The sequence below is a fragment of the Bombus vosnesenskii genome, unplaced genomic scaffold, assembly GCF_011952255.1.
Source record: "Bombus vosnesenskii isolate JDL3184/JDL3185 unplaced genomic scaffold, Bvos_JDL3184-5_v1.1 scf7180000013272, whole genome shotgun sequence".
In the NCBI taxonomy this organism is placed as follows: Eukaryota; Metazoa; Arthropoda; class Insecta; order Hymenoptera; family Apidae; genus Bombus; species Bombus vosnesenskii.
Genome location: NW_022882930.1, coordinates 1,396,540 through 1,423,705, shown reverse-complemented (window position 1 = coordinate 1,423,705; position 27,166 = coordinate 1,396,540). Strand labels below are relative to the sequence as shown.

At 36.8% G+C, this 27,166-nt stretch overlaps 1 protein-coding gene across 10 annotated transcripts in view; it reads left to right on the top strand.

The window, feature by feature from the left end:
* Nucleotides 1-27,166, top strand: part of LOC117231243 (collagen alpha-1(XVIII) chain) — a 344,917-nt gene that overhangs the window by 255,067 nt on the left and 62,684 nt on the right. For 9 of the 10 annotated variants that reach the window (XM_033489490.1, XM_033489491.1, XM_033489489.1 and 6 more), the window contains exon 5: nucleotides 23,586-23,657. The exons of the other annotated variant lie outside the window; for it this stretch is intronic. In XM_033489490.1, coding sequence (XP_033345381.1) covers nucleotides 23,586-23,657 — 72 coding nt within the window. The remainder of the gene's footprint in view (nucleotides 1-23,585; nucleotides 23,658-27,166) is intronic. 10 annotated transcript variants of the gene reach the window in all.

Sequence of the window (27,166 nt, the reverse complement as noted above, 5' to 3'; positions counted from 1 at the left end):
AATCGATGAAAAACGAAACGCTGTTCAAGAAGCATTATTAAGTACGCTTATTAACTAAAACTCGGAGAAATTTCACAATTTCCAGCTGTTCGATTTCCGAGCGTTAAAACGCTCGAACTTTCAGTTCGGGCGAAACTCTTGTGCCCGCCGAATTCGAAGGTGCTTCAAAAAAACTGCGAGCGTTGGCAAAATTGCCGTTCAAATTTATGAAGAACGTACAAACGGATCAATTAATTACTCATTCCTCTCACACGTTCATTCCGCTAATAAACTAATCAAATCCTGCTTGAACCTATCTTGAAAGCAATTGCTCGTAACCACTCTTGCCCTAATTCTAACACTCTGTTAGCTCTGCTGTACGATCTTCGAATTTTTATGTCCCAATTTCGCTCTCGTTTCGGTAAACGATTAACGAGTCTATGTAACTTAATAAATCGTTCGTTGGAAAGAGAAGCGAAAATTAAAGTAAACTGTCCTGGAATAAGGATGTAATCGTTTCAGGAACGGTCTGCTTATTTCCTTTGGTAATCGATCGACGTTCAAGCCTTAGTGCGTGGAATTACTTGCCGAGCGAATCCACTAATAACGTCGTACTTTGAAGCGTTGATGAAAATAAATCTTCTTTAAAGAAAGTTCCGTAGCAGTCCATCCAATTTTTATTAGAGTTAGAGAAAAATATATTATAACTTTCATTTATAAGAATGATACATTTTTTGACAAATCATATCTCTCTGTAAAACCTATTTCGAGTATTTAACTTTCGATCTTGATCTCGTTTCAACGAATTTCGTACGTATTTAAGAATTTTAATAATCATAAGGATTTCAAGAGTTGATAAACGCATAGCTCAGGTAATAAAAATCAAGTTAAAGTATACAGACGGATGCCACACTATTTATTTAACAAATACGATGGTTAAAGCATGCTACGAACGAAAGGAAAGGAAGGCGTGAGAGGAAACGAAGAAAATAGCAGAGATAAGAGAACGGTTCTAACCCAACCGTGAGATGAAAGGCGGGAAAAAAAAGATGGAGCCGAGAGAAAAGCGTCACGAGTGTTTCAACATGGCAGAAGAGGAGAACCTAAGCCGAACGAAAGGCTCGTCTTTATCTCAATCCTTTCGATACGCGAACCGAATCGAAGTTCCAACGTTCTCTCTGCGTTTCTCTCTTCGTTTCGGCTTTTGTGCCAGGTCGGCCAGACTGCTCCCTTTAATTAGAGCTGTTTCCACACGCGATACCGTTCGAACCATGTTCCCCTCTACCCTTTTTCTTTTCTTTCCTATCCTCTTTTCTGCTTTTCCTCTTTCTTCTTCAACGTGGGCTTTTCCACCGATCGAAAACAATAGTCCCACAGATGTGAGATAGAGAGCATTGTTTCCGAGGGATTTCAGATGTTCCGGAAGTTGGTCGGTTGCGAATCCGCCGAGAGATGCTGCCTGCTAGATCCGCTACTACGAGAAAGCACGTCCAGTTTGTGTAATGAAATCGTTAACTGATCAGCCGACACACACCGCTTTGGGACTGACGTAGTTTCGATACAAGAATAGGTTTTGATCGCTGATACTGGATAGCCTACTTGTGATATGACAGTGTTAGGGCAAAGATTAGGATATTGAATGGAAAATTTGATAACATCGCGTTCCTTAATTATTCGTGATATGGTAGAATCTTACCGTTGTAATAATCGAAAGAAGGATATACGTATAATGTAATTGAAAAAAGACGCAACATGGCCTTATTTAGCTTCAGAGGTTTAACTTTTTAAATATGTCCATAAGAGAAGATTGCTTACTTTGTATTTCAAATATTAATTTTTCCATAATGCGAGTTAAGCCGAATCGGTGTATCCCGAATGAAGAACATTGGATATGGTACCGAATGAAGTAGAAGATCCCGAGGCATATTTCTTATACAAAGAAACTATGAATGAGATGAAAAGTCTGATAAAATGAATGCGCTATGAACGGTGTTCGTATTGAACAGGTTAAGAAAATCATGTTTGATATTTCAGTAAAATAAGTCCGATATTAAAAATACAATTACATATTAAGCGACAACAATCTCATTACGTTAAATCTCGCGTTCAATCATGATTATTTAATAATTATTCGTGCGTCCGCTTCGAAAAAGGAGTAAAAGCAGCGCATTACTCGCGACCAGTCGGAGTAAAACGCGGCGCGTAAACGCCGTAAACGATCGTAATCCAATTTAATCGGGTTTTGAAATAATTAAGACAAATAATCACGTTGCCAATTACGTCCCGTTATCAACAGCAGTAGTCATTACGTTGCTTTTAATGAGCTCATGTGTCCGCTTAATTATAAACGTATTCGTTATCAAATGAATTACGTAATGCATTTCGGTGTTTAATCCAATTTTCCGTTTAACGCGATAAGTCCTCGAATGACGAGATGAGCAAAAAGCGCGTCGAATAATAGACGATCGTCTCATCGAAAAACCATCGCGAATCGTGCGCTCTCGATTGGAAAAGCGGAAAAGAAAGATCGACGATTATATCGAAAATGAATGATCGGCGATCGAATTGATCGGAACCGAATTAAAGTTCTACGAACTGGTCGGGAACTCATCTAGTCTCTTTATCTCGATATGGACGATAATTTCGCGACCGATGGCTCGACACATCCGGTTCTGTCCCTTGGCCGCGTTCTTCGAATCGGAAGTCTCGCTACTGAAAATCCCATAGATACGGATCGCGGTTTCGCAAAGGAAACTTCCGACTAAGAGAATTGAGAGCTCGAATGAAATTGCCTGTAAAATTTTTAATGATATCGATTCGTTTCGTATGTCAAAGGTAGTTCGAAAGCTACCTAGTTGTACGATTTCGTGTGCAAGAATCGTTCTGCGTCTCACTATCGATGACTCTGTTCGTTATTGAAAATCGTAGGAAACAACAACGTAACGTTAAATACGATTCACATAGGTGCGTTATGAATGTTTATGCAAATTCGTGTTTGTATATTGTTGAGGTTGACTGATTGAAGAACGAGCGAATGAATTTGTAATAAAAAAATATATTTAAATAAATAAAGGTATAAGTATAATGTAGAAGTTTATCCAAATCCTCACTCTCGTAGTGTTACAATACAATAGAATCGATAGAGGACGCGTTCATATATTTATAGCAAAAGGACATTACCAAAAAAGTTAACCTTATAGCTTTAGCTAAAGGCTACAAGGAACATAAATAGAAATCTATTTATCAGTTCCTTTGTTCCTAGACCTTGTAACCCAAAACAAAATTTATATTCAAGGGCACAATAATATGCACCTCTCCTTATTTAGGATATTTTTGTTTCACTAAATTCTATTTTCTGCGTAATAGCGGTCTCCAGGTCACGGATGTACATAAATAAAGATGTAGAGTTTTTCTTGAAATAGTTACTTCAACATATATACAGGGTGGTTAGTAACTGGTGGTACAAGCGGAAAGGGGGTGATTCTACGCGAAAAAAGAAGTCGAAAATATAGAATAAAAATTTTTTTTGTATTTTTTTTTAATTTTTCCATCGAGACAACGATCTACAGTGAGATCCGTTGTAACGTACCGCACGCGTACCGAACGAAAATTCAAAGTCGATTTTCTCGAAAACAAAGCCTCAAACGAAAAATTTTTATTCTATATTTTCGACTTCTTTTTTCGCCTAGAATCACCTCCTTTCACCCAATTACCAACCAGTTACCCTGTATATATATGTATATATATCTTTACCACGATCAAAGATATAAATGTAAAATTTATAGCCATTTTACATGTACCTAGTACAGATTACGTAAGCCAAGAATCTCTGAACAAAACAACGTTACATTTGATATACGAACAGAGAGTTCGAACGAATATATATACAGCTAAATGAATATTAAACGTAACAACTTAAGAAAATGATCTGACTGATCGATGGACGAAATAATAATGGGAGACGCGTAAAGAGCTAGAATGTTATTTATCAATTATAGTATTTATATAATCTACCTGTTACTACAGTCTGATATGTCAGACGAAACTCGTAAATTTGATTTCTCCGTTATTACAAGAACTAAAAAATAAAAGTTTGTTAGCTAAAATGAATAGGTTACCGTGCGATTCATTAATCAGTTCTGCAAAAAGTCGAGCAACAAGAATAAATATAGGCCTATCGGGTCTAGGATCGCGATGAAAAACGCGTTAAGCTTTCACGCTTGTATAACTGCACGCGATAAAGATATCACGAAAATAAAAAGGTAATATCCAGTAACGGGTGTCGCGATTGCTATTATATGGAAAAAGGACAGGTACAAATTACTATAATACCCGCGTTCAAATTCGCCACGCTACTGCGATTTCATTCTTATCGTTATTTACGCTCGAATTTCACGCGCAGAAATTACAATTTCGTTATTCCGCCGCCGCTGGAGCAATTTCGCCGAGAAAAGATATTAATTTGCCGCGCGATTGCACTCTCTTGACTTTCGCATTTTCTCTTCCTTCCTTTCTACCTGGTTTTCCCACATTTCCCATCTTTAACGATTTTCGCGGGGCTTGCGTCAGATTTCCGTAAATGCGACTCCTTCGTTTTAAAAGGTTGCGGCCGAAGAATATCGGATATCACGGCGAATACAAATGTCTCCTGTCAGCCGCGATTGTAGAAATCAGCAACGTCGATATTTCATCGGTTTTTACGATAAATTCCAAGTATATCGACTTTCTTTTTCCAGAATATCTCGTGTCCATCTTAATTAATAAATTCTGTCGAATTAAAGCTCTCTTATTTTTCGTTCTTCTCTCTAGTTTTCTCCTATTTCTCATATTTTTGTATAATTTAGGGTCGCATTGTGATAAAGATGGATTTAATAGTAGACGTAAGGAAAACAGTAATAGATATATTTTAAAGCGATCAGAAATATATCGTAGAAATTTCATTCGTAATTAAATGGAATTCAAGAAGATAAAATTGAACTCTCGTAATAGAACGATATTTCATCCTCGAACTTGATAGAATCTCCTTCACTTCGTAATCGGAGTTTCTTCATTTATAAGCATCGCAGTTGTTGAGAAAGAGAAACGCAGATATCTCGTTAACTAGCTAGAGAAGTGCAGAAGAAGAAGGTATCTAATGACCTAACGTAGATAAAATTCTTGCATATCGTTACATCGTAAAAGAAACTTTCCTCGCTGGATGAGTAGCAGATAATTAGCAACTTTACTTATATTAGTAGCTACTTTAATCGTTATATCAAAAACATTCGATCTTTGACGTGATAAAATAATCGAAAATCGCTAATTCGAGTGACAGCTTAATGAAGAATTTGCAAAAAATAAAATTATAACCATCCTTCGATAAGGATAACGATAAAGTTAAAGACTACTGTGTAGTTCTTCCCCTCCTTAAAAGACTGAAACTTATAGACGTACAAATATATAATTTCCTTAGATTGTTTCAAAAGTTCGTAATGGGAGGTTAACTGAAATTATTCGCGAATAGTTGTTGTCGAACTTAATTAAATTTACGTAAAACATCTTTTCATTCTATCTCGTTAAAAAGTTATACAGCGGATACTTTCCTTCTAAGAGGTCAAAAAATAAGAAAAATAAGCGTGTCTTGGATTAAAGTTTGCAATGTTAAATAAGAAAGGAAAGCAAGAGGTGAACGTAGATCAAAGTTTATAGTAAACTTTACGCGTGATACAAATCGATACGATCTTATCACGGAATAGCTTGAGTCATTTAAAATTGAACACTCGAGCGTACGTCCGTAAATGCTTCGAATCGCGCTGTTCCAGGTAGATAGGAATAAGCGAACTCGACGTACGAGGTAAGCGGAAAAGAGAGTTTCCCTTAATCAGAGACTTTGTTCCTTCCCCACCCACTCTCCGAGTCCATCCACTGTGAAGACTTTAATTGTAAATTTCCCCAAAGACCAGCTCCCCGCTAATTATCAATCGACAACAATGCTACCGGTAGTTTCTGTCGCGTTCCATCCTCCGTTTCACGTTACAAGGGGAAAAGATATCTATCGTTGGAGCAGGTAGAGGGGCGAATAAAAGAGAGACAAGAAAAGAAAGAAGATGGCAAAGGATGGTCGACGATAATTCCCATGGCAGAACAAAGTGCAGAAGCAGCGAAGTAAAATAGTTGAACGAACGAAACGAAGGTTGTTACGATTCTCGAACTCTATAGAAAGAGGGGCAGCTAGCCTTTTACTCTCCGTCCCGCTGTTGCGGCCAGAGCTTTTATTTGGCCAAGAATTTTCGACCAGGCCAAACCAGCCTGGTCTGCCTTGCCAAGCCAGTCGGTGCGTTTCCAGTATGCTGGAAAAACGGATAGTACTGCGAAAGCAACGAAACACCTGGTAAACGTTACGAGCCATTAACCTTTTACCGTCCATTTAACCCCACCCCATGGGATTCAACGTTTCTTAGACGACGTCGTAAGGGGATAGGAAATCTGAACGCAAATAGCAAGCCGGGAAACATTGCAATTGCGTTATGATTACCTCTGTCCTAATTACATACTAACTGGTTGACGACGATTACGCGGACGCTAATTTTAAACGTCGTTTAATTACCGTCAACACTCCCGCGGAATAGTTCGAGAGCCGACAGCACGGGCTTGTTCATTTGCAACGCATTCTTCCGGGACTATTTCGTTTTGGACGCTCGGGTCTCGTTAAAGAATCGCGTGAAATCGAATGGACCAAATGGAGGAAACTGGGTTTGACGATCTAACGATGTACAGAAATGAAAAAAACAACAGAAAGATTTAATTGTAATAAATATAACTTTTTAACATTATTATGCGTTATTATTCGTTTTTAATTGAATTTTTCAACTATTTAAATGCACCGTACCAGGTTTTCACTTTTAAACTATACGTATAATATGCAGTAGCCTAAATCTTAAGCAGTTTCAACCACGTTTCGCTATATACCCTGTGACAGTTGCCCATTTTTGCTTTATCGAAATATGAAATATGAATATCGAAAAGAATTGAAATATGTTCTCGAAATATCGAACACGCATCTGTTTTCGATTTAAAAAATCACCGTTTAGAAACCATGCGCAGTGCTACAAAAATATCGAACGAGATTCTCTCGCTTAAAAATTTGATGAAATATTTCGTTGAGGCTAAATATAGATAAAATGTTAATATTAAGAAAAATAAAATACAATGAAGATGTGTCGAGAAAGATTAAGTATTTCTACTAAATGCGTGCTTAAAAATAGGCGGTGTAATTTTTTTTTACGGAAAAATGTAAAAGGAGGATTTCAATTTTAGGATATTCGATGTTTAGAAGAAGCTAAAATACATCGAAATATTTATCCGTGCGGATAGTACACGAATGTCTCCTATGCGTGTATTGCGAATTTTTCAAAGATTTTAAAGGGGAAAGTTTGTTTGTGTTTGTAAAGATTGTTAGGATGAGAGTGGATTTTATAGGAGAAGAGAAGTATGGCGGACAGATAAAGATGTACGGACCCTGTGTCTATACCTTCCAGTTTTTGTTTCAACCCATTTACTACCGCGGCTCCCGTTTGGGAATCGTAAAAATGAATTTGTATTTTTATAGTACTGCACGTGGTTTCTAAATGGAGGTTATTTTTAATCAAACGGATATACGCATGTATACTCGTGTACGTTTGATATTTTAGAAACATGTTTCAATTATTTGGTTTAATAGCAAAAGGGTCTTGTATAATATATTAACTTGTCCAAAAAATAACTACGAAAATAACAAATATTTTATAACATTCGAGGAAAATTATTTATTGTATATTTTGTACAAAATATCGCTTGCACTTGGACATTAGATGCATCGATTAAAATGAACAATTTAACGTTGACCAATAAAAAGAGTTACAGTTTGCCAAAAAGACAAAAATCCTTATATTTCAATGAAAAATCAGTAGAAAATGTTTAACATTCGCGAGTAACTTGCTCCATTTTACTAATATCTGTTCCTTTCTTCATTCTCTTTCTCTTTCTGACAACACATCGAATGCCGCAGAGGACTAAAAATTTTTTCAAGGAACTCATTGCCAAATACGTCACAATTTCTACATATATCAGCATATTTATTTCAAACTTTGCCTACATGCTAAATGAAACTCCAAAATGTCTCTCACAAAACACGTAATATATTCCTGAAAGATTTCCATAATTAGAGTGCGAGTATTTATGCGAATTCGTAATTTCGATGAATATAATTTAGAAAATGGAAGCTAGACAGAAATTCAAATAAATATTCCATACTATGATATTACGATATCATGCTATCTCATACAGCTTTACATATTTTGTACATTCTGTGCATTTTTGCATCTTCTAATTCCCTATAAATGCACAGAAAGTCACGGTCTATTCATAATAGGTATTCGAACACTTTCGTCAATCGCTATACGCATCTAGGTCGAATTGTTTCCCAGTGCACGCATCATAACGCAGCAAAACTCGCGTCTTCCGACCAACCACTAACGATCACCGATTCGGGATCTTCGAACCATGCAATTCCCCCATTATTCTCCGCTTCTTGCTATCGTTCACCACCTCCACCGCGGCACGTTCCGATCGAGCAATCGCGAATTCACCTGGTCCGTACGCGCTATCGAATGCACAGGCTCTCTCTTTGTACAAGATATCGATCCGATCGAGATAGTTATCCCCGGTTGACCGGGCGTGCGTAGCCTTACGGTGCGCGAAATAAGCTCGCCGAAGCTTATTATGCGTTCGTGGTCAATAATAATCCGCGTAGTACCCCTTGTCAAACGCAGCCTCCACTCTGCGTGTTGCGACTGTTCATCGTAACGACAATATTACCGCAGCCGTTCCTATAGCGCAACGTATAAACCTGCATTACGTGGCGGAGAAGGTTTTGTCCCTATCGTAGCTCGTTGGAATCAGGTTAAGATAGCCGCGCCTGTTGCTTTGTTTCTGTGTGACGACGTTGTCGGAGGAACAACAATTTTTGCTAGCAAAAAGGAAGTATTCGAACTCGTAGACATCGAACCGCGAATGCATATATTATATGTATGTTGTAGGAAACATTTTGGAATTTCATTAGCCTTGTTACAAAGTAAGAGTTACGTGTTTCTATCGATTAAATTTGAAACCAATCTGAAGATGCATATATAGCATGTAACATATAAAATATATTATGAAGGTTGTGACACGCAACTGGGATCTACGAGAAAACGTATTACGTTTGAAGCTGTAAAACACTAGCGTTTACAAAATGGACACATCCGAGACGCATGAAAACGTGCATCATTGATGAAATTCTTTTCTATCTTTTATCGTTTCGGATTTATGGCTTGTTCCATTTCCCCGGAATATCTTGTATAAAAATATATTACATGATATGTTTACGGTAACTTTTATATTTTTAGACAGATTTGAAACTTGACAATAATGTAATCGTGACAGTTTTGTTTTTTTGCTTGCCAATGGAATTTCGAAATGTTTTATATGACACACACACACAATGCCTATACGGGTAAAAGCGTTCTATGATATGATATGAAGTATGATAATACTTTTGCGAGCTATGCGTAGAAATAAATATGTTGACGAGACGAGCGAAGGAAAGCGAAAAAAAATTGAAAGATGGAAGTGGATTGTGGCGGAGACGAGGGTCACGTTTAACTTCTCAACCCTCTCAGGGCGCGCTCACGAGCGATTAGTCTCACGAAACCCTCTTTGATTCGATCTCCACGATCCATCGAGCGAACGGCGATGATCGCGAAGAGATTGTTCGCTCGATTCGGTTTTAATTGTTCTTTAGAGCGCGTTTGGATTCGAGGTGTTCGATTGAATGTTACTCGATTGCTTTGTTGCCGAGGGGCTGTGGTTAAACGATCGTTTGTGAAGGACCTGTGTGAATGGAATAAGATAGATGGTTGAGTGTGATTGAAGAAAATGTGGTTCTTCTTGTCTCTTTGAATGTTCGATTTTTTTACGTGGCTAAATAATTGATAGATAATGAAATTACACGTGCATTATTTTATGTAAAAAGCACTTCATCTAAATATGCCAATGCCAAACTTTATTTTATTCTATTTTATATACCGTACAAAACAATTGTTGTACATATGACAATTATTAGTTTTTACAATTTAGATGAAAGGGAAAGCCTACGATATTTATCAGCGGCTTTCTTTATTATTCCTTCGAGCAGAGAATTTGCCAAATGTTCCTTTTCTCTACGCGCGATCGTTAGGTGTATTTTATTGGGCGGTGAAAGCGCCGGATAAAACTGAGAAACGACTATGCTTAAATTTAATTTTCCCTGCTTTTTAAATAAAATTAAAGTCGCATTTTAATATGAAATATTGAGAAATTCGTCAGAATCTAGGTCGCTCTCCGAATTATTTCGGATGTTAGAATTATTTTTAAAAAATCCAATAAATGGAGAAATTAATTAAGGCACTCAAATAAACTCTTGTCCGAATTTCAATCTAAATTACTGTTATTAAAACACTGTATTGGATTAAGCGAATTTAAAGCAAGAACAATAATTAAAAACGTGATTGAATTATATCGTGATTGAATATTATATATTATATAATTGAGTTTGATTAAAAAGGAAGAACGCACAGTCTGAGGAATTTCTTAAATATATAAATTACAACTAATTATTACAGATGCTGACTGTATCAGCTGTAAAAGAGTTAAATCGCTTGAAATTCAGAAAAAAGACAGCGTCGGAAGAACAGAAAACAGATGTCTGATAGGACGAAAACATTAACAGAAAAAGCTTTTGATATATCGTAACGCGTACTTGCTTAAAAATATTTCCACCAGATATCTTTGTTTTTTTACTACGCTATACTGTAAAATTATTGATCAACGATAATTGATCATGCTTTTTGCCACGCAGATATCGTAGCTTTAACGGTATTCAACATTTTATAAATAATGCAATGCTGTTATTAAAATATTGTTTAATTAATCTCTGACAAAGAGATCGCATTTAGCATATAGAAAATATTTGCTTGACACAAATCTATCTTTCATGTACCTTTTATTCTGAATTTTCTTTTTTTTTTTTTTTTTGTACAAGTTTTGTACTTTACTCGTCGTGAATTTTAATGTCGAGCAGAAACGAACCACAAATTAAAGAAATATCGTTCTTAAAAGTCGAACGAGTTACAATTAAAATTTACTGTTAACAAAGATCGCATTTATGGTTTAATGCTGAACATTCGATTAAAACCATTTACAAATTGTAAGAACGCATGGAAAACACGACTAACAAATTGCGTACATATACGACTAATTAGCCTGTTTCATGAGCGGCCTAATAATCGGTGGTTAGGGTCAGATGATCGACACGAATCGTTTCACGGAAACGTGAAAAACAAATTGGAGCGACGTGTTACAATTACACGGGGGAGGGTTGTACTTTTAATCGTGAAAATTTACTCGACTCCACTTTGCAATTAAATCTCGTTCATTTCCCAGCGTTTCGACAGGCGCATCGATTTATAAACGAATTAATCGATGACACCGACAACATCGAATTAAATGACAATTTTATTCCCGATGTTAAACCGATTCCCGCGATACAATAGGATAAAATTCGTTAAATTTCGCGAACGGCTTGTCACGCTGCTGTCCGAATGAATCACGTTAATGTTTTATATCAATCTGTTCTAAATGCCTAAACCCGATGATGTTTAACTGTATGGAAACATAGTATTATCAGGTAAAACATAATTTTCTTCCCTCTCACATCTGGGAAATATATATGCAGATACGAACAATTGTTCGATCTCGTATTGTTGTTTCTTTTCGTTCAGTTTAATTCGATATTTAATCAGTAGGATAATTTACAATGCGATTCATTTAGAATATTAAAGATTTCCTGCATTTGTCTGAAATAAAAAAAAGATCGAATTCTTTTTAAGTTGTGAAACGCACGTTTTTTTAATCGATTATTGACAATAGAAAAATATCTAATGTCCTTGAAAAAGGACATAATGTACTAAAATTTAACATTGGTTTTACCAAATATTGTTATTTATCGTTTAATTAATCGATAACATGTTCAAGTAAATACAGCGATAATCTGTAAAGTACAGTAATAAATATTATAAATACAGTTCTTCCAATTATTTAATATAAAAAATGTAGTTTTATCTTATATAACAAATAGCAATCTTATTTTATAGGTATTATTATTACATTCTATCTTTAAAATTTTCATTCAAGAAATTCAAGATCCCTTTGCTGAAAGGAAAATTATTATTAGGAGAAAGATCTTGAGATCTTAAGTCAAAGGTTGAAACCTAAGTAATGCGATTGCGGATATATATATATAAGTACATTTCAATGCTACTTTGTTGGAGGACTTATTGTATAAAATTTTAATTGCAGCTACTTTGCTCGTTACCTCGTAAAAAGTTTCAGATTTATTTCAGAAAATAATTTCTTCGTGAATTATTAAACGCTATAAGAAAATCTTATTAGTTGCAAGGTCCAAACGACCGTGTTTCTGCAAGAAAATTTCATTTACATATTTTAGCCATTTCAAAACATGTCATCTCATTATCACCTTATTAAATGTAATACGGTACGTTTCTCTCTAGTGAATTCCGCTTATTAAAATATGCCAAACGTGTCCACAATACGTGATTAAAATACTTAACTATGCATACGAGAACTCGTCGCCAAATAAAAAATGGGATAGAGAAATTCAACTGCGAATGTCGGAATATAAACACGTGACGCATCAACGGATTTAAAATTTCATTACTAAACATCGAATTCCTTTAAACGTCGATATCACCTTCGAACTTTTGGATCCCAATATAGTACACTCTTAAAAGAACGCAGAAACCTGCCATTTTTTAAGAAAAATATCTTAAAGATATCTCAAATATAAAATGGAAACGAGAAATTGAGCATTTTAAAAATGATTCTTTCGTATTTTCCTCCAACTTAGGAGATGTTCTCGCGATAAAGATGGTAAAACAAAAGACGTTAACATTAATAGCATGAAAATTACTTTTTAGTAATAATCTTCATCGATAGGAAAGTGAAAGAAGGAAAACTTACTGTGTATCGTTTATAATATTTTTCTTTTCGAAGGGAAATCTCTGGTTTCAAAAAATTACGCCGTAAAGTCGTACTAGAGTTTCTAATTGATCGTATCATAGAAATTTGTAGAGGGTGGAAGGTATTAAATCCTTAGAAACATACTCGCATCTATCACCGTCGCCAAATTATTTTCACATCAATTAAAACTCCTCCTCGTAAAGTTTCAAGTTTAAAGTTAAATCCAAAGCAGACCGTTAAGTTTCGAGTTTACTTCAAAACTTTAAATCCAAAGTTCAAACTTAACTTGTTAGAGTCTAGACGTTGGAAGCTCAACAAAATAAGCGACGTTCGTAGTTTCGTAGCTTTATTTCCATCGTTTTCGAAAATTTGTCCATCGTGTATACCTTCGTTCGTCGATCCACGTACCTTATCATCGAAAAGTCTTTAGACATTTGCCTATATCTGGCAATATATGTAACTTTATTATACAATTATAAATTAAAAAACTACAATAATTTTGCCTTTTGCTATTACTACGATACGATAGAGTACAGACTAATATGATAGAATTGATTTTTAAATGGTAATATACATGTAAAACAACGAAATTAACGTCTATAATTAAGAAATCACGTTGTGCAACGGTTCTATCGATCAACAAGCTCCTTGTCCTTATATCATTTAATTTTTAAGCTATTGATTCGAGGAGAAAGATCTTCTTTTAAAATTAGTAATGAAATTTCCTAGTCATTCATTCGTTAGTTTATACATTTTGATAAATTTCACGTATATCGTTATTGCAATGGAGCAAAATGACGGGACATTTACCAGAGATGGTGTGTACCTACGATGGCAAAAATACACGTCACAGTGGCCTCTAAATATATGCAAATATACGTATGCAAATACTTATGTGCGTTGACCCAGATCCCTTTGAAGCAGTCCCGTTTACAATGCGTTTCACGAGGAAATTAGTCGGAGCGCGTTCGATAACAAAATTGGCGAATTGAATCGGTCTCGATGATCGCATAGCATGGAAGAGCAAATCGAACCAGATTTAAACGGACATCATTTCAACAAACTGTATACAGGGCAAAAGTGGCCGAATATCGAAACTGGTGATGGAGAATGGCGCGAATTTTCGATCGCGATAGAAGTACGGGGAGCAAGGCCAGAACTGAAAATGGCCGAGCATTGTTTGCGCTCGAACGCGGCCAGAACAATGGGAATCCATTAAAAGCCGCGGTTTCGTTTACTCGCGAATTATACATTTACGAGTGGCGAACAAATGTTCGCAAATCGAGAACCGCGATACGCTTCTGCATGAGCTGGTTGCGATATTTTGTCGCGTCCTTTCGCGTTACGGTTATCCTCTTGCGGCTCGTGCAAAAGAATCTGCTCCGACTCGTATTCTTTAAACTAGATGCTTCTAGCTTGACGAAATCGATAAAAAATTACTAAAAACGAATAGTATTTCTGTTTGACGACTCGAATCTGGCGTATAAATTCGAAATTAAGGAAGATTGTTGGTGAAGGAAACGGGTATAGTTAATATTTTTTAAATCGTAGAAGGTAAAATTACAACGTTTATTGCTTTGATCTATGGTGGGACGTTAGCGAAGATGGAAACGACGAACGATGAAAGGGAATATGTTATTTGTTTCAAGCTCTAGATCGTAAGAGGGTAACTTTCAATATCGGAGTAAAAGTTTCATCTGTAGAGTGTTTCTTTCACGATGAGAGATTAATCATGAAAAAACTAATGCTGAACTTTGCCAGTTGTAGCAGAAAGATCGGGTGTACTTCATCTTAAGTAGATACCGTCGAAATCTAATCGTTTCAAATATGGTTCTGAAATAGAAAATGTTCGAAAGATGAAGTTGGTTTCGTGACGTATTTTATTTATTTTAGGATAATTTGCGTCAGAGAATTTTCAGAGAAATAATTGGAAAGTAAAGATATATGCGTAATTGGCTATATTCAAATCGCAACGAAAGCAATTTCAACAATTTTAATATGTGTATGAGAATTTTATATTGTTCGATAAAGGCCATAATTTTACAGTAGCCGGAATAAATATTTTACAAGGGAAGCAGCGAAATATGAATGTTTGCCAAATAGCGATCCAATATATGTTAATATTTTAATTTTCTCCATCGTTTGACGCTTGCAATTTTTATGCTACAGTTAACATGAATACACGTGAAAATGCAAAATTACCCTTTGCTTCTAAATAAAGGAAACTTGTCGATAACCGAACTACCTTTTTATCGCAGAAAATATAAATGAAGAGTACGAAATACTTGCGATCGAATTTAAACGCAAACTAAATTATATAAATTATAACATACTAAATCGTAACTTGGAAATAATCTAGCGATTAACATCTGAGCCTCTCAGAAATCAGATTGATAAACACCACTTTTTATAAATCCTTCAATTTCTTTAAACAACTACACGATGAATATTCGATTTTCGAGAAGCAAATGGATTACTTTCGTAAGATTATTGCAGGAAAATTGTATAAATAGTAGCAAATTGAAAAGTAAGTTTTAGAGAACAGCGTTCGTAACACGATTCTTTTTTTCCACTTTTCAATTTATACAGTTGATCAACGTGACTTCTGAACTGTTAGTTTACCAATACGTACTAACAATAAGTACTAACAACGGGTACTAACAACAACTTTCAACATCAAACAACTTGGACTATTACCTGTTTTACGACATTAAAAAATTCTGAAACCTCAAAGTCACGTATACGGACATGAAATGTCTACTTCCGTCACCTTTCTAAACACATCTTTTTCATAATGTAAGAAATAATAATATCCTTGAAAAGATCCTTGCATGAAGATCCTCGCCGAGAAAGAATATTTTTTCACGGAAATTCTTTACCAGAAAAAAGAACAAAAAAATATCGAAGACCAAGAAAAATGAGAAATTTGCAAACTAGAGATAAATTTTTGTAGACACGGCCAATAAATTGAAATGTAAACTTGTAAAATGATGCAGACGCCTGAATAGGATGGGCGAGCTAGTGGCGCTTCTGTTCATCTTTGAAGTGGGCGTTTGCGGTTGCTTCTATATATAAAACGTGACGAACAGGACGCAGAAGGCGGACGCCGAAAATTCTACCAAATATTTAATCCCCCTCGGAAGCCCGCGAGCCGCTTAGAAAAGCGTTAACTCGATTTCTTATCACGCTCTAATAAATCCGGAAAATTAAGCGTATTCCGACGATCCGCCTTTCGTTTTTGCGCCGACGGACCCGTGGGGATTAAAATTTGCCGGACGTCTCGCTGTTCTTGGTTAACTCTTCGTCGGAATGAAATAATCGCGACTTGGCTTTTAAGAGGCGACTCACGACCGCGATGCGCCGAGAAACACGCGCAACGAGGAAGTAATTGTAGACGGAAGGGGGTTGAATCGCGATGCTAAATTGCAGGGAAAAAGGATTAGAGAAACTCGGTTAGGTATTCAGAGCATGCTGTTTTTTCTTCTTTTTTTGTTTCTACTACAATTTCTTTACTAATTAATTACTATAACTTTCCTCTTATCTATTTTTGATCTGAAATCTATCCTTTACGAAAAAGATGCTGGCAATTAATTTTCGTATATCTTTATCGTCGTGAAACGACGAGCAAACATTTACGCGAACTTATGCACATATTTTATGTAGCTATTCGTGTCCATAGTAGTCGATTGTAGTACAAGGAACAAGATCTGAAAAAGATTATTATTGTCACATTTTGCATATTCATGAGACACTAAATCGTTGTCGAAATTTTGGTATGTTAATATTTTCACGCATAACATACCGCAGATAAGGATGATTTATTTCCTGTTTTCTCGTAAATACCATTTGAGATAATGTTGTTCGGTCAATTACGCGTTACATTAAATGTAGATATTTCATAAATACGATAAATGCAGGCCAGTAAGCCAAACACGATTCAAGTTAACAAGTTTTATACGCGCATATTAAGTTGACATTACTACACTGAATAATTGACAATTAATAGCCTTATATTCCTATTGATATATTTGCTAACCCAAACAAGTTGTGTTTTTATTCATACTGGAAGCTGATCCAAGATAGTAAAAAAAAATGACAAAACAATGATAAAAAGGAGAACGTAGAAGCGTTTAAAAGAAGCGTATGGATTACGTATTAGCGCCTATTTACGCTTCGATCATAAGCCAAGGAATCTCGTTTTAAAAAAAGGCTCGACGGATAAGCGTGTGTTGTCGCTTGCTCCATTTAAATGCAAATGAATCCAACACGGGCCGAGTAGAACAAGTAAATTAAATTCAGAATCAATAGTAAGTTTGCATATTCTTGCTCGAATGTCTGGTTAAGAATAAACATCGCGTCAAACTTCCTTTATCGTAGTTGAGAATAAATGTTTCGAGTAGGGTGTAGTGTAAGTTCATTGTATCCAAAACGCTCGAAGACGGAACGCGAATAGAACGGAATGAAGCGCTAGAACGAAACGTAGCGGCGGAACGAAACACAACTACATATATCACTAATCTTTAATTGATACGGGTCACGAGTGATTTAATGCTGCTAAATATATGGCTGCGCAAACACGGCTCGCTATCGGCTTCCGATCGAAATTGGGAAACGAAATATAAAAAGTTTTTTATTTGTTGGGATATTTACAACGTCGAAAGAGACAATTTTTTCCTCTTTATTTATTCGTTTACATAGCGGATTCCACAAACGTTTAACACTCGCGAATAAATAAAATTGACATTTGCTGGAGGAGTGATAAATCTAGGACGGCAATCTATGGAATCTAAACAATACGTTATGCGCGTATTTGTACGTATAAATAATGGTGATAGTTTTTAGTTAATGAGCTTGACTCGAACTATTAAACAGATTCTAGGAAATAGATCAAGTTTGCGCAAATTAAATATTAGGAAATATATCATGGAACTTTTGGTGGAGCAATGGAACGACGGCATTTTTCAGACAAATGACAGTTGATTATAGAAATGGAAATGATTCTTTCGACGTTGTATCGCTACATTCTGGGAAAAGGTTACGCACAAATATTAATCTAGCTTACAATTGCAAAATTATTACGTGAAATGCAGATATCGAACGGTTTTAATACGATACACGCATAATATTTAACGCGATACACGCATAATATTTAACGCGATACACACATAGTATTTAACGTATTGTACCGAGCAATTAAAATATCAAATTTCTGCAAATTAGTCATCGAAATCGCCTGGGAACTATCAAATATTAGAACGGTAATGTTACAATATCAAATCAATTTACATACACTATTGCAATTTTCGATAATGTTTTACCAAATGGAAGCATTTCACATTATCACGATATAATCCGTTAAAATATTCTTTATCGATCTCTCTTTTTCCTAACCAAAGTTCCAAAATATTTTTTCTCACTTACGCACATTTAATAACAATGACCAAATTGTAGGCTATCGCAGATAAATTAGACCCGTTGGACTAAATCCATTGAAATGGCATTTACACGGTATAACGGAATTCTTAATGAAATGAAACTCGTACTGGTTTCTGGCTTCCGAATCTTTCATATAATTTTCTCAAAAGGACTGTACGCGGTAAAATTTGCAGATCTTTTAAATAACGGAATTTCGCATGAAAGTAACTAAGCCAGCACGTAATTCTTCCTTTATAAATCACCCGTTGCCTCATCCGTGGCACGCGTTGTTTGTTGATGCTTCCTTTCTGCGGACAAAAATCGTGAAGCGTAAAACGAGCTACGGCTACGGGACCAGACGGAAGAACCACTTCTCCCCTCTCTCTGATTCTTCGCCGGTGAGTCTCGTGGCGTCTAGCGTGGTAGAACAGTCATCCGCGTTCATCTCGAACGAAACGATCGGTCGGGACGCGACCGGAAGTGCCCGTTTTCCGTCCGATTAGTCCGCTACCTCGCTGCTCGACCGTCGAAACTTTCGCCCGCGATTTTTCACCGAAACGTTTCCGCTAGAATCGCTCGCGGTTCCTGCCACGCGTGTCCATCCACAGAATCGTGGAACCGTTGTCTCTTTTCTCGGTGAGAACATCGATTTTCAACGACGATATTTCACACGATAAAATATTTAGTTGGACAAGTGGTTTCGCATTTTATCTGTACGGTGCTTTGCGATTTTTACGTAAATGCAGTTTTCGTTCCATCGTTCTGTTAATGGAACTTCTGATATTCTGACAGAGTTTTTGATCGACAGATTAGATTTCTTTCGATTGTTATATCGGCGTGAGTTTTACAAGATTGAACTGCGTTATTGTGAACAGTGTGCGTAATAGGAGTTTGGATATTATTTGAAGAAAACATTCGAAAAATGGTCGTTTGAACGATATATAATTTTATTTGCTCACATTTTCAACAATGGTGAAATGGTATTTGAAACAAGCAGATTATTTCTCTTTGGATTATTTCGTTATCTAATTTGATTTCAGAAGCTACATAATTTATTTCCAACGAAGGGAATGAATTGTTACTAAACAGGCTACGACAGCCTCCGAACAGCGCAGCTTTTATAAATGAAGTTCTTTCGTATCTCGAGAAGCGATAGAGACATTGAAAGCAACGAAATTCGTCACAAAAATTCCTACTTAGTATATAACACATATATTTCAGCAATCTCACCGTAACCGCGAGTTATCGACGTCTAAACCGACTACATCGTACCACCCAAACGCTATAATCATCCCCTCTCAGTACCTCCATTTGAAACCTCTGAAAGAATTTCTTTCCACAACGCCTTCATTTCATCATTACCATAACAGAGAAAGCAAAAAATCTCCTATAACAAACCACCAATTCCCCACAACATCAGCACGTTTCGCTGTCATGAACCCTTCTCATAATCGCTGCAACAGAAATTAGACGAAACGAAACCGGAAGAAAAGGAACAAAAATTCAGCGCGTTCACGGCCGACGGCGAAACATTTCACGCGGCGCGCAACCAGCAGGAGGGTCGCGGGAAAATTCATTTCGAGGAGAATTAATTCGAACCGGAACGGGTTAACAGCCGGTGGCGTTGGTATTTTAAAAATTACCAAGCCGGCTAATCTCCTAAGTCCGACATTAAATTTCGCGGACCGCGCGATCGCAGTTTTAAGTCGCATTTAACGCGCGCGCGAACTTGCATCCTGTGGCCGGTTTAATCGGCGTCGAGGAAACCGCGATCGAGCGTTTCCAGCAGCGTAGCGCGACGCGAAAACGACTTTTTACCTGGGCAAATCCACTTGAGCGGGCGAGGAGGGGAGAAGAGTACGGAGGAGGAGGATTTTTCCGACTGAAAAAATCCGCGATGTAGCAGCCGCGCGACGACTAACCTGGAAAAAAACCTTGTACGTACCGAGAGGAGGGTGTAAAAACTCGCGTCGTAACGCGCGCGTTACCGCGGACCATTTGGGAAGATCGATCGATCCCCGCGAACGCTTTCCGAATGATCGATGCGACGTTCCAACGCGTCGCTTTCTTTTTTCGCGGATAAAACGCGCTGAATTCGTTTGTCGACCATGGATAAATCGTGGTTTCTCGTTTTTTTTCCCCCTATCCTTCGCTGTTCTATTCCGTGACTCTGTGACAATTGCGCGTTGTGGAAGTTTGTTACGTATCTGCGCGATATTTACGCGATGGTCTTGAGGGTTGATTCAGAGAGGAAGTTTAGATTGGTGTTTTTGCTTTCGTGGAGAGAGAAAGAGAGAGTCTTGTTGATTTACTTAGTAGTTTCAATAGGAAACATTGGAGAGATATTGGTAAATTGGTATGTGATGGGAATAACGAAATGATACTGAATACGAAATGATAAAATTATAGGACACTGACGAAGATGGAATGTTACGTGGTTTGATGTTAGAGCTCCACTTTGTTTAGGTAGCTGGAACAGCTAAGATCGTGTACTTTCGACATTTTTATCTCACATCGGTGATTAAAAGAATATTTTGTAACTCGTTCGGATGAAAATCGAATTTAGAAACAGGGAACATCACTTTTAGCTACGTACGTGAAGAGAAATTCACGTTGGAAAATTAGTTGTACGCAAGATCGAAGGTTTTAATTTAGGATTTAATTTATTCGTTGAATGAACGAATGTACTAATACTAGTAATAAGATGTAACGTAACGCAAAATGAACTGATGGAATAATTCTATATGTAATTGTAGTATTTTTAGAGAAAGGAAAGTATTAAACTGTACCTTTTTTTGTGACGAACGTACACAGAAAACGCAGGAAATAGTATCGTCTCAAATATCAAAAGTCAAAATGAGACCCATAAAAGTGATCCTTTACAACCAACGAACGTTTCGTGTACCCATCCCGTATATTTTTCTTCGACAAAAACCAGAAGCCCCGAAAAGCTAGACAGTGCAAGAAAAACGCGATAGAATAACTCTTACACGAATTTATTCGATCGCTTTCACGATCGAGAGGGAAAAGCTGCGCGTTCTCGTCGATGCGAAACTTTCAATCAAAGTTTCAAGCCAGAACAAAAAAGGAAAAGGAAAAAAAAAGGGAACCGAATCAACCGGGACACGGACATGCTTTGCAAAAGTTTCTCGTGGATATTTTCCAGGAGTCTAAATTGTTAGTCAATCCACCGGGTTGCTGGTTAATTACAATCCGAACAAGATTGTCGTGTTCCGTTGAAAAGCTGATGGATAAATCGCGCGGATTTATACGTCGAGCGTGCGCAAAAATCATTTTTCCCAATTTTTCCTGTTTTAAGTTGGTACTCGTTCACGCATCTCGAATCGAAACTGTATCCGTTCACGCGTTTTTCCATCATTTTTGGCACACGAGCTTGTTTTTTCACATCGCACAGTGGAGTATTCGGCTTATAAAGCCGGCCAAACATTTTAAGCTTTCAAACATTTTAAAACAAAGAAGGCATCGTTTTGCATTTTTGTTTATTCCTGGAGTTGTCTTTTTTCAAAGATCAATGAAATTTGCAAACGTTTTTTAGCGCTACTGTTCAATACCCTGGCGGCACAAATAATGTTTCAGAAAATATTTATTTTATTTACCAACGTTCGTGTCGCTTTTTTATTTTATAAATAAGCGATATACATTTTTCAATCTTCAAGTACGTGACGAAATCTTACATTTCACCCAACGATCAAACGAAAGAAACGTTCTTATATAAAATTGATTGACAACGTTTAAATGACTCTGCCATAAAAGACGACAGAGAAAATTGCTGTTATTCGCTTATATAATATTTGTCGCTTGTAGTTTTCATCCGTAAGCAAGTTTAAATTTATTAAGACAGAGACGATAATGTTGTAACAGTTTTCTGGACCAAATACTCCACTTTGTGGCGAGTGGAGTTATTCCTTTGGAACCGATCCACCACTGTCGAACCGACAGCTAATTTACTGCTTTCACGCCGCGCGATTTATACAGAACGCGAGAAAGCGCAAGTTTATCGGCGACAAAAAATTATTTGTGGATCCACGTAGAAGAGCTTTCATCCTGATGTAAACGTCGACGCGATTGCGAGCGAGCGGTCGCGATGCATAATCCAGATTTGTCGCGAAATAAATCGTGAAACACGCGGCACCGGAATTTATCCCACCGATGAATCCGAATCACGCGACCGAATTCGTCATCGTAAAAATATTGTGCATTTTCTCGCGATTACCCGTTCCGGCAGCTCATAAATAGCTACCTCGTGAATTCAATTCGCGCGATTGATAAGCGTATTATCCAACAGGGGCGGGCAAAAGTGGATTCCGTTGTCGTTCAGGGTTTCCAGGATGTTTCTGTCAGGTGACGTGCATCGGTGACGATCGATTAACGTTAAAACCAAGCGAGGAAGCAGCTTCTTACGTGGAAATAAGCCAAAACTTGGAAACTTTCTTCTCTCCACAATGAAATTTTCCAACGCTTCTTGTTTAGGAAGTGTTAATCTTAAAAATCGATGTTTCGTCTACGAGGCGTGGCTGATTATTTATCACTTATGATAAAGAGAACACTGATTGTTTTTTTCTTTCTTTTAGAATATACAGAGATACACAAGAATACATAAGAATATACGTAATGTACAATTTTTTATGTACAACTTCTTTAATATTAGCTGTGTACAACTTTTTCTTTAAAAAAAATTTTTCATACACTCTATTATTATATTCGAGGCATGATTTATCCTCGAAAACGTGCAGTAATTTCTGATTTTACAATTACTAGCGCTTTATAAATAAACGACAAGATTATTCTGACAGAAGAAGCGATACTTATTTAAACCTCGTGAATTATTAACGTTTTATAGAGCAAAGTACTCTGCTGTTTTATGTCGAAAACGTACGTATAGATAAGATATAAAGTTGTCAAAAAAACTCGGGTCGATTTTTCGTGTTTATTTAAAAGAAGTGACTTTTACGTCAAAAAGTGTAATCGTCGAGAACTGTGACCATAGCGTTTCGTCGTGAACAGCGAGAAGGAGGAGCGGACGAGGTTCGAAAAGAGACATGACGAATCATGTGTGCCGTGCAATCGTCTACTATTTCCTGATTGTTTATTTAAAGGGTCTACTGCAATCCTTGAAGCTCTATTCCGGACATCCAGCGGATTTGGTAAGATGCACGGCCGACTTCAACGTGAGTACACATGCAATTTTAATAATATCGATAGTTGAATTCTGTTTCTTTAATGTTAACGTACGGTAGAATTTTGGATTGTGTCTATGTTTAGTTAGAAATATCTGTAACTGCTGGAGGTCTGAGAAAGAAATTCGTCGATAACAAATTAAAGAAATCTTTCGTTCCGTTAGAATTATGAACTTTATACGGAAATGTTCTTTTCTATATTACATTCATTAATATTTGCTTTCTCATGCCTCCTTTTACGTTTTTCCAACTTCATTTGATCAGGTTTCATTTGTAATTTTATAATATTGGATATAGATTTAGCCTTCTCTGAACTTTCTTCGATCTTTAATTCCATACCTTTGCTTATCCAAAGAATCTTGTCACGTTCGTATTATAAAGTTACTCAACTTTTGAATTGAGAAACGGATGAACGAAAAAGAGTAAAATAAAAAATGGAAAGTCTCTTCGTGCGACTTTAACAATTTCTCGCAATGACGTACTTTCGCCGAGATACGATTCGTTAGAAAAACAGTATCCCCGCTAAAATAATTACCGTTGGAACTAAAACAAAAAGGGGGAAAGAAAAAGCTCGTCAGAGGTCCAAGAAAATTGTCCAAGTATCCCATAGGCCGTAGGTCATCGGGGTCCAACAGGATAGCCCCAAGGGGTAGCGATGCACCGCGAATGGAACCCGGTGAGTCAGCAACGATAAATCGAGCGATTTATGAAGCGGCACGAGCATTCTCCGGGAATAATGCCGCTATCGATGTGCGTATACACAGGTGGCACAGGGACGAGGTATAGTCGACTCAATCATCTTGATCTCCGACGCTTCGATTCTCGATAAATCTTCGAAGAAAATCGATCGGTTTTCGTACTTGATCGAGACATGAAACGAATTTATTACTCGGTCTGTGTTCCAGAGTAATTCGATAATTAATTATTTTAAGAAAATCCGCGTCAAGAACGATCAAGTCAGATCTTAAAGCACAGACTAAAAATTTCTTCGATAAATCAACCAGTCTTTCAACAACAAATCAAACCGTTTAGCCGAAATGTCGATGGATCTTCCTCGATCGATAAAATTCAAACTAAACAAAGCAAATGTTAAATAGTAAAACCGTCGATAAATAATAAAAGATAATAAAAATAATAAAATTTAAATACGCATATATTATTATTTTTCTCGCTGTCCCGATTCCATAAATCCTTCAAAATCGTAATTAATCACTCTCAATCCAACCGATCACTCGCGCATCAAACATCCACGATGATTCTACGATACTTCAATCTCGATCGCCTAACGAGCGAATCACGGCGAATCCTAACCGGATCCTAGCTGAAAAAAAAAAAATAAAATGACGAGAAAAAGACAAACTGCGTAAACGTGGTTCCGTGTTTCAGAATAATAAAAATAATTTGACGAAACGAACAGCCACGCGTAGATACTCGCGTATGCGTTACTTGCACGAGCAAAAAGCGGAGAATCTCGCGAAACAAAGACGCGTGCGAGTGACACTTCGCGCGTGGATGAGCGACGACGATTTATTTAATTTGTCAACGTCAGTCAGGCCGCGTGGCACACGATCGGGAAATCTTCAATCAAAATATGACGAAAGCGAGACGCGACGCGACCCCGTTTCAATCGTAATTAATTTCGATGCCGGAGGAAGAGTGGGAGATTGGTATCACGCGGATAATTCCGTTCCGATTATAGCCGCGATTTCGTAGAGAAACGTGTTTCACGTATCGCGAAATAATTATTCGGCCGTCCAGCGAAAACGGCTAGGTATTTATGGTGGCGATAATATCCGTCATAAACGGGCCGATTCGTCGTTCAACACACGTATACACGCGCCTTTTTCGCCCGAATGCGCCGCCATAAATCGGCTAATTAATGAATAAATAAAGCGAAAACAGGTTCCACGATACACGAATTACGTATTCCGTTTAAACGTCCCACAGAATGCCAAGAACAATAATCTGTACGAGTTTGACGAGTTTCTTTTCTGTCTCCGTCGACGGCGTTGGTATTGTGCGAATGTGTTTCTTTTTTTTTTTTCTTTTTTGTTTATCCGAAAGACGAGTTAACTATATTTTAGTATGGAAGGTGAAGTTTTCATTGGATACTATTTTTGGCACAGATTATCTATTCTTTAGTTGGCGAAACACTTGATACGTTAGTCTCTGGTTTTGTTAAGACTTTTAACCTTGATGCTAAATATAATTTGTGAAAACTACGCACTGTTTGCATAACTATGAGGTGTAAATTTCGCGTAACGAGATGAAAACTTTTTTATCGTATTTATGAGAATAGATCTATTCGTTCGTTAAATACTGTGATAAAAATACTCTGGCGTTAAGTAGAATATTCAAACTATTCGTAATATTTAGTAAGTAAAACAAGAAGAAACTTCGTTTAGGATATGAAATCATTTCATAAGGCAAAATACACGTAGATTTACATAGAATTTCCATTTAGTGATATAATCGAATAACTATCCGATATTTCGAATGTACAATCAGTATCGAATATTTGGAAATTCTGGAGATCTCAGTCCTGTTAATCAGCTCGAACACGAGAATAGAAAGAGACGTCTGCGTGACATAATTGATTCAGAAACTCTCGTTACAGCGTATTATAACGTCACGAAATAACCGCGTTCCGGCATCAGACGGTAAAATTAACGTCATTCCGAATTTATGCTTGGTTCAGACCGTTCGCCGGCCATCAGTTTTCACGGTTGCCCGCGTTTACATTAACACATCCGCTTGATAAGAAGTAATAACGACAGCTCGAACGCGACACCATGATTTGCGAACAGGATTGTTGCATCGGACGCAACAGGAAATTACCGATAAAGTGAAATATCCTGTTGTCGCTGTATTTATCGAATTTACCAAGGAACGTGCAAACTAGTTTTACCTTTGTCAATTTAGACACTGAGCATTTTTTTCTTTTTTTCTTTTTTTGTCAGTCTGTTATCCCGTTGAAGGTTTCGAAGCATTTGGAAACTGTTGAAATGTTAAAACGGAACACCGTTCGAAGGACTTCTGTGGAGAATTTTGTGAAATTTTATCTGAATTTTGTTTCCTGACAGCGCTGTAATTGTTTTTACTGGTAAATCGACGATTGATTGATAGTTGATCCGTAATCGAGGAAGATCATTCTTTATGTAATTTAATCGAATTCATTATCGTATCATTACGATAACGCGATCGACTGTTTGAAATTTGAACAATTAATTAGTTATTAACTTAAATTGTATAGAAAATGTTTTCAGCAATTAGCTTAGAAATATTGTCAGATAAAAATAAAATAAAATTTTGATCAACAATATAGGTAGCGTATCTATCACTGTAATGATATTATTTATCTCCGAGACAAATATTTTAAAGAAAAAAAAAGAAGGTTCTAATTCCATTTTACATTGAATCGTCATCTTTTTTTTATCGTTACCATTATCGATACATTTTATACTCGATTACAGTTTACGCGTGTTTCCTTTGGCTCGTAA